General features: G+C 59.1%; 1 protein-coding gene across 2 annotated transcripts; it reads left to right on the top strand.

Moving 5' to 3' along the window:
• The first annotated feature begins 1,928 nt into the window (after positions 1–1,928).
• On the top strand, positions 1,929–7,258 carry ADCYAP1 (adenylate cyclase activating polypeptide 1). 2 transcript variants are annotated; one of them, XM_041399407.1, is made up of 5 exons: positions 1,929–2,794; positions 3,218–3,325; positions 5,246–5,380; positions 5,871–5,966; positions 6,853–7,258. In XM_041399407.1, exons 2-5 carry the CDS (start codon positions 3,225–3,227, stop codon positions 7,037–7,039), a joined length of 519 nt encoding a protein of 172 aa, XP_041255341.1. In that variant the 5' UTR covers positions 1,929–2,794; positions 3,218–3,224; the 3' UTR covers positions 7,040–7,258. The 2 variants fall into 2 exon arrangements, with proteins under 2 accessions (XP_041255341.1, XP_041255342.1); XM_041399408.1 differs by lacking the exon at positions 1,929–2,794 and adding an exon at positions 2,870–2,997.
• Positions 7,259–7,513: the final 255 nt, after the last annotated feature.

The raw sequence follows: 7,513 nt of genomic DNA, 5'->3' as shown, positions 1-7,513 counted from the left end.
CCGCCCTTTCCTGCTGGCTTCTGTCCCAGCCGGGCGCGGGGGGATCTCCGCAGCCCAGCCGGGGCACGGGGCAGCCCCGGCCCGCCCGACGGCGGCTCCGCGGCGCCGGCCGCAGGCGCGCAGCTGCCCGCGCGGTGGCGCCCTCCGCTCACGGACCGAGCGCGCTGCGGCCGCGGGCAGCGGCGGGGAAGCCCCGGCACTGCGGGCCGGCCGCGGGAACCGCGGGGACCCTGCTCCAGCGGGAACCGCGGGGACCCTGCTCCAGCGGGAACCGCGGGGACCCCTGCTCCAGCGGGAACCGCGGGGACCCTGCTCCAGCGGGAACCGCGGGGGCCCCTGCTCCAGCGGGAACCGCCGGGACCCCCGCTCCAGCGGGAACCGCGGGGACCCTGCTCCAGCGGGAACAGCGGGGGCCCCTGCTCCAGCGGGAATCGCGGGGCGCCTCCGCTCCAGCGGGCATCGCGGGGCGCCTCCGCTCCAGCGGGACCCGCGGGGCGCCCCTTTTCCTCCCGGGAGCGGAGGGGCGATCCTTTCCCCAGCGGGGCGGCGGGGTGACAGCTTTCCCGACAGCCCCGCCGGGCGCCCTGCCCTGCCCCGTTCTCTCTCCTGCCAGCCGTCTTTCCCGGCCTGAAAGGCCCGGCACAGAATGACAACGGGGATAGTGTCCCGCTCCGTCCCTAGTCTTGCATCCCCGCCCGGGATCTCGCGTAGTTGGCCATTTCTACGGGAATCATTCGTTCAACGTCAAATTTCCTTTATCTCCGGAAAATATTGAAACCTTAAATGACCGTAATAGGAATGTAATTGTATGGTGTGTTTTTTGTTGTTGTTGTTTTTGAGAAATCGATTTGGGCTCAAATAACTCATCCAAGCATGTTACACCAAACCCATTCAAATAGGAAGCAGGAGAACTATATTATTGCTGCTTCCTGAACGCTCTGGTTATGATCCCAATAATTAAAATGTCTAGTAATGGCTCCTGAAGCCTGTATTTCTTTGGGTAATTCTCGGAAATGAAGGGCACATTTTCGGTCGCGGAGGGAGGGGAGTGTGGAGACTAGCAGCAATTGCAGCGGCTGGGAGCCCGCCGGTGGCCCGCGCCCAGCGCATCACTTCGGGGGAAAATTATTCCGGCGGCGGGGAAGTCCCCAGAGAAGGGATTTCCTTCCCGGTCCCTCCGGCAAATCAACTTTTTTTTTTTTTTTTTTTTTTTCCTCATGGCGATGCTTTTCCCTCCCTCTCTGCCAAGCGCTGCGAGCCGCACATCTGTGTCTGCACAAGGCGGAGAGAAGAAAGGGTCGGGCCACGGGAGTGAGGGAAAAAGCCGCCCCCCTCCACCCCCGGCAGCGCCGGCCGAGCCTGGGACCCTCCCTGTGGCGGGGCCGTGGGGCTCGTCCCTTACGCCCCGTGGCTTCAATACACGCAGAGCGGTCACGGCGCTGATGGTTTCCCCGGGGTGGGGGGGGAGTCTTGTGTAATGGGAACGTTATTAACAATCCTTAAAAAAAAACAAAAAACAAAAAAACAAAAAAAAACCCCAAAGAAAAAAGAGAAAAGAAAAAAAAAAGAAAAAAGGAAAAATAAATGGGGGACCTGGGAAAAAAAATAGCCACTTATATTGTTAAATCTCCGCGGAAGTGGGGGTTTCCGCGCCGGGGCTGCTCCGCCTGCGCGCTCAGCGCCGGGCGGCTCCGCGGGGGCCTGCGCCCAGCGGCGGCCCCGGGCTGCGTGTGGGTGAGCTGCCCCCGCGGAAAGACCCGGAGCAAAGCTGTGGGGGAGCCTAATAAGCCGGGGGACCCCCACCCCACCCCTAACTGCCCTCCTCCGCTTCCCTTCCCACGTCAGGTAAAACTTTACTGTGGCGAACATCCTTTTAGATTTGTGCGGTGGGGCTTTTCTGCGTGTTTGTTTGTTTGGGGGGGGGGGAGGAAGTGTGAGTTGGTGTTTATGAGAAGCTTTATGACTCCTGATAAGCTCATCTTTGAGGACGACACAGAACTGTGTTCCTTGAGGAATTGGGGTGGTGACGTCTTTTCTGATACCCGATTATTACGTGACTGAGGAAAAAAAAAAAAAAGGCATTTGATTCATGAATAAAAATCCGGACACCACTACGGGGGCAACAAACAATATTGCCCGTCCTCTAAGGTAACAAGCAGGCAAATGTTTACGAAGAGGGCTCTTGCTGAAGCGGGGTGTTTGCAAAGATTTTCTTGCTAATTGCGTATCAGACGGAAGGCTGCGGAAGGCTGGTCAAGTTTGGAGCCACCGAGCAGGAGAAGAAGAGAAGGCTGAAGGCGCTCAGTGAGGGGAGAGATCTGGGGAAGACAACATCGCACGCAGCCAGCCCGCGGCTCCCGCCTCCGCTCCCGCCCGGACTCGCTCGCTCTCTTCCCTCTTTCCCAGCGCTCGGTTCTCCGGCGACATCTCGCTCCATCCCTCTTTCTCAATTCCCTTGTAGACTCCACTCCAGATCTGTGCTGCTGCCTGCAAACTTTTTTCCTTTATCTTTTTTTTTTCCCCTTCCTGTCTCTCTTTTTCTTTTTGGAGTGGATAGCCCTAAAACCAGCAAACAACTAACTGCTGCCGCTTCTGCATCTTCTGCATCCTGCCGGTCCTTCGCCCATAGGAGAGGCGATGTCACGAGGGTTTTAACTCCTTTTGGACGCAACTTGGGAGAGAGCTCGATTTCTCTCCCCCTCCCCATTTTGGGTCTTTATTTTTTCCCCCCCAAGACCTGCCGTTTTAGTTTCGCAGTCAAACGCTCTCAGTGCCGGTTGTCTAGAGTTTAATGGTAAGGACACGAGGTGGCTCGCCGGGCCTTCCCGCGGCGGTCCCGGGGCGGGCGGGCACCGACGGGGCGGGCGGCGGCCGCAGCTCTCTGCGCCGGGCAGCGCTCTGCTCCTCTCCGTGCCGCTCCGCGCCGGCACCCGGCTGCCCAGGGCGCTTGTCCCCCGGGGCCGCTCTGCCTCGTTTTCCGGCAGGCGAGGCCGAGGGGTTGGTGTGTCGTGGGGTGGTTTCTTTGGGTTTTTGTTAGTGGTGGTGGGTTTTTTTTTTTGTTTGTTTGTTTTCGTGTTTTTTCTTTTTTTCCCACCCCCCCCCCTTTTTTTTTTTTTTTGGTTTTTTTTTTTTTTCGTTTTTTTTTTTTTCCCCCCCCCCCCCCCTTTTTTTTTTTTTTTCTTATTTTTTACAGCAGTTTTCTTTCCCTCCCGCACAGAGTGGCAATGTGTAGCAAAGCGATCTTAGCACTCCTGGTCTATGGCATAATAATGCACTGCAGCGTCTACTGCTCACCTGCAGCCGGACTTCAGTACCCGGCGCTCAGGTAGGTCCGTCAGCTGTCCGGGAGCTCCGTCGGGAACACTTCAGCCCCCCTCAGCCCCAGCTTAGCTAAGGGCAGCGGAATCTTACCGGGGAGGAAAATGAGAGGGGATGTGGAGTAGAGTTACCAAAGGACATCACCTCCACTCGGGCTGTGTGCCCACCCCCTCCACCGGCAGCCGCGCTGGCATCCCCCAGGTCCGCTCCTCGGGACCCCGGTACTGTAACCCACGGCCTCTTGTCCCCGGTGCAGTCCCCGAGAGTGGGGGGACCTGTTCTGCTGCATGTCGGCGGGAGCGGGCCGAGGTCCCGGCTGCATGTCGAAGGGGCCCAAAAGCTCCTCTCCCATCTGGCGCCTATCCTGCGGGGCGCTTGGCAGCCTCTGGTTGCCCGCAGCTCGCCCAGGGGAAGCGCCGAGCATCGCCTGTCCGGCCAGGGGGAGCGGGGACGGGAGCGCCGTTGTCTGCAAGCGTGTGGGAGCTGTCATGGTTCGTGTAGCGGTACTGGAGCTGGTGGGGATTCAGTGTCTTCTCCCCTGTTTACCTGTCTGTGTATGACAGCCCTTCTCAAGAGGGAAAGGGGCTGGCACAAGGTTGTTTGGTTTTCTGTGTTCGGAGTTGTCTTGCTGGGCTCCAGAGCAGGCTGGAGATGCCTGTGCTGTCCCTTTTCCAGCTGGGAGCCGTGGGCGTTTGAATTCCTCTGTGTTTGGGGCAGGAGTGGAGGACACCCAGAGGCACCAGCACAAGGGAGTTTCCCGCGCTGGTCTGCGGCTAGGGGCTCAGGCCACCTGGTCCGGGATGGCCGATGGCAGTCTGTTCTCACCCTGCTTGTCGCCTGCTCGGGCGACCGGTGCTGCTTGGCTTAGGGGGAGTTTTGGGCTCGGTGCTGTCGTCCTGCTCCACCGGCGCTTGGCTCTGTTCCGGGGTGCCCTGCGGGGGTCACTGCCGTGCGGTGACCGGAGATGAAGGGGCGGGGGGATGCCGGGACCGCATGGTTGTCCGAGGTGGGTGTCCTTTCTGGGGCTCCGAGGTGTCCTTGCAGTAACCGGGAGCCCGTCGGAGCTGGCTCGGAGCAGCCCCCGTCATCTTCCTGGGCAGTGCGGCCGGGGGGCAGCGGGCTCGGTGGCCTGAGGGGCCATTAGCCGGCAGCAAGCCGGCTTTCTTCATTCAAGAGCCTGAATTAGCAGGAGTGAAACACTTTAGCGGCATCTATTATTAATACCTCCGCTAAAGCTCACAGACAAAAATAGCTGCCTGTAACGTGCAATGACCTACATCGTACTGCAGAGAGGGAGGCAGAGAGCGGGGGCTGGGGGGGCTGGGACACGCAAAAAACTGGCGAGATCTCAAAGGGCAGAGGCACCATTCAACGAAAAACAACAGGCGAAGCCCCTCCGTGCCGGCGGGCGCTGCGGGGAGGAACGGGGCGCGGTCCCCGGCCGTGGGGCTGCCGCTCACCGCCCCGTCTCGGCCGCGGAGGCTGCTCGGCTCCAGCCCAGCCCAGCCCAGCCCAGCCCAGCCCCTGGCACACAAACGCGTGTGTGCGCGGCAGGCTGCGCGCCTGGGCGTGCGCTCCGCTCGGGAAGCAGCAGCCGCGGCGCTGGCAGAGAGGGGATGTTTCTCGGGCCGGGGCGTGGGCCGCGGAGGGCGGGGGGAGGGGGGGCATGTTTGGGGGGTTTCTTGGAGCGCGTCTGACGGCGGGTGTGTTCCCTCCTCCGCGGTCCTGCCCCGCAGAGGAGAGGGCGGGGATGGGGAGCGGGCGGGTGCAGGGAGGGGATGGGGCAGTCGGACGGGGCTGCCGGGGCTCCCGGGTCGGCTCCGCCGAGGGGTGGCCACCGAGGCAGCCGGAAGCCGGCAGCGCGGAGTGGAGCGGAGCGCCCCGCGGAGCCCGGCTGACTCCTTTTCCTTGCTGCTCTCGTTGCCAGGCTGGAGGATGAAGTCTACGACGAGGACGGGAACACCCTGCAGGACTTCGCCTACGACCAAGAGCCCCTCGGTATAGCGAATCCGTCCTCCATGATCGGCGAGATGTACACCTTGTATTACCCACCGGAAAAGAGGTGACTGCAACTCGCGGGGTGTCAGGCGTGAATTTGAACTAGGGAGAAAAACGGGTCTGGCAGAACCGATTGGGGGAAAAATAGTAATGATACCTAACAAGCAAAGAGCAACAACATCAAAATAAAAATCCCGAACCCAAGCAAACGACAATACCGGCCAGGTCCCGGTGCCCAGTGTAAAGCTCAGAAGAAATGGAAAAGCCGCCTTACCTCCAGCAGCGCGGGGGAGGGAGCGGGGGAGCCGCCCGCGCCGAGGAGGGATAGCGATGATCCCGCAAACGGAGCAGAAATGCCCGGCCGGCGCGGAACCGAGCGAGCGCGGCGGGGAGGGATCTGGGTGGGGACGAGGGGTCCCGGGGGACGCGGGGAGATGCCGCCCTCCTCTCGCTGGCGGAGAGGGATGGTCGCCGCTACCGCCCGGGCTCCCGCAACCCGCCGCAGCCGGCTCCCGGGCCTCGCCGCTCACTCGCGGGCTCTTCCCTCTGCCCAGGCACGCCGATGGGATCTTCAACAAAGCCTACAGGAAACTCCTGGGCCAGTTATCTGCCAGGAAATATCTGCACTCACTGATGGCCAAGCGGGTCGGGTAAGGCTCTCTGCTTGTTCTTTTCCGCGGTGGGCGTTGGTGCGCTGGGGCGGAGGCGCTGGAAGGGCCGCGGCTTGGGGGGAACAAAGCTGCCCCGGCCGGGGTCGGGAATGCGGGGAATGAGTCTGGTGGAGTCCGGCTCCCCAAGCACCAGCTGACCCTGGCCGCTCCCGGCGCAGCGTGAGCCTGGTTGTCAGCGCGGGTGTTCGCGGATTTTTGTTTGGGTTTCTATTCTTGGGCATACGGATATCTATGTGCGTGTATATATATAGATATATACACACATGCATGTGTATCTATCTATCTATCTATCTATGTATCTATCTATGTCTATGTCTATGTCTATGTCTATGTCTATGTCTATATCAATCTAGCTAGCTATATGTCTCTATAAATTTTTAAAATCAACCGATTTAAAATGAGCAAGTTGGGCAGCCCTTACGGTTTGCTGGGGGGAGCAGCTTATCGAGAGCGATGATCGAGGGCTCAGCTGCAGCAGTGGAGGCTCGCTTGAAGCCCTGCGCACCCCCAGCCGCCGGGCGGGGCTCCCCGGGGCTCCCGCCGCCGGCGGGGCAGGGCGAGCCCGGTGCCACCCGCTGCCCTTCGGCAGAAGGTAACACGTTAATGAAGCCCCAGGGAGAGCAGCTTTCGCGGCCGTAATGAATAATTCATGGCGGGGCGATATTGTCTCTCCCGCCGCCGCCCCTTGCGCGCTCAGCGTCGGGTTTCGGAGCGGCCTTTGTCTCCCCGCGCATCTTCCGCGCAACGTGTTGCGCCGGGGGCAGCGGCCGGCGCGGGGCTGCGCAGGGCAGGGGGCGGTGCGGAGGGGCGCGGAGAGGGGCGGAGCGGCCCCGCCTGATGCAGCTGTGCTTCTCGGTGCTTGCAGCGGTGCCAGCGGCGGCCTGGGGGACGATGCGGAACCGCTGACCAAGCGGCACATAGACGGCATCTTCACGGACAGCTACAGCCGCTACCGGAAACAAATGGCTGTCAAGAAATACTTAGCAGCCGTCCTGGGGAAAAGGTATAAACAAAGAATTAAAAACAAAGGACGCCGAGTAGCGTATTTGTAGCGATGTGAGTAACCAGCCACTCCTGTGTATACAAAGTCCTAAGAGAGAGAGAGAGAGAGAGAGAGAGAGAGAGAGAGAGAGATAAACCCAACAACAACAACAACAAAATCTAAACAAAAACAAAAGTCATTTCCAAACTGACTGAACAATCACCGCTCCTGTGTTATCTAAACATGTATTTATGTATGAAGTAAAGCCATTAAATGAATATTTTGATAATAATATTGTTTTTCTTTTGTACAAAAAGCACTAGAGAAACGCACAGATCTACTTTGTGGACCAATCGTTAAGTTATATATAATATATAAATATATATATATAAATACTACTAAGAATAGTAAAGAACAATTCTTCATGAAAAGCCTGCACAAGAACAAGAATTCGCCTGAGCTGTTTATGTTTTTATATAAAATAAATAGAAAAAAAGAGACAATCATTGTTTTGAATATTACTCCTATTTTTGTAACAGAAATT

The sequence above is a fragment of the Onychostruthus taczanowskii genome, unplaced genomic scaffold (assembly GCF_017590055.1).
Source record: "Onychostruthus taczanowskii isolate IOZ18803 unplaced genomic scaffold, ASM1759005v1 scaffold16, whole genome shotgun sequence".
Taxonomy (NCBI): domain Eukaryota; kingdom Metazoa; phylum Chordata; class Aves; order Passeriformes; family Passeridae; genus Onychostruthus; species Onychostruthus taczanowskii.
The sequence above is the reverse complement of the archived record's forward strand: the minus strand, read 5'-3'. Positions and strand labels throughout refer to the sequence as shown.

What these genes read in the sequence shown, in the direction of transcription:
- ADCYAP1 (XM_041399407.1), top strand. Translation starts at nt 3,225, where the DNA reads ATGTGTAGCAAAGCGATCTTAGCACTCCTGGTCTATGGCATAATAATG. An exon ending in TATTACCCACCGGAAAAGAG is followed by an intron (nt 5,381 to 5,870) that starts GTGACTGCAACT and finishes CCCTCTGCCCAG; the next exon opens with GCACGCCGATGGGATCTTCA. An exon ending in CTGATGGCCAAGCGGGTCGG is followed by an intron (nt 5,967 to 6,852) that starts GTAAGGCTCTCT and finishes CGGTGCTTGCAG; the next exon opens with CGGTGCCAGCGGCGGCCTGG.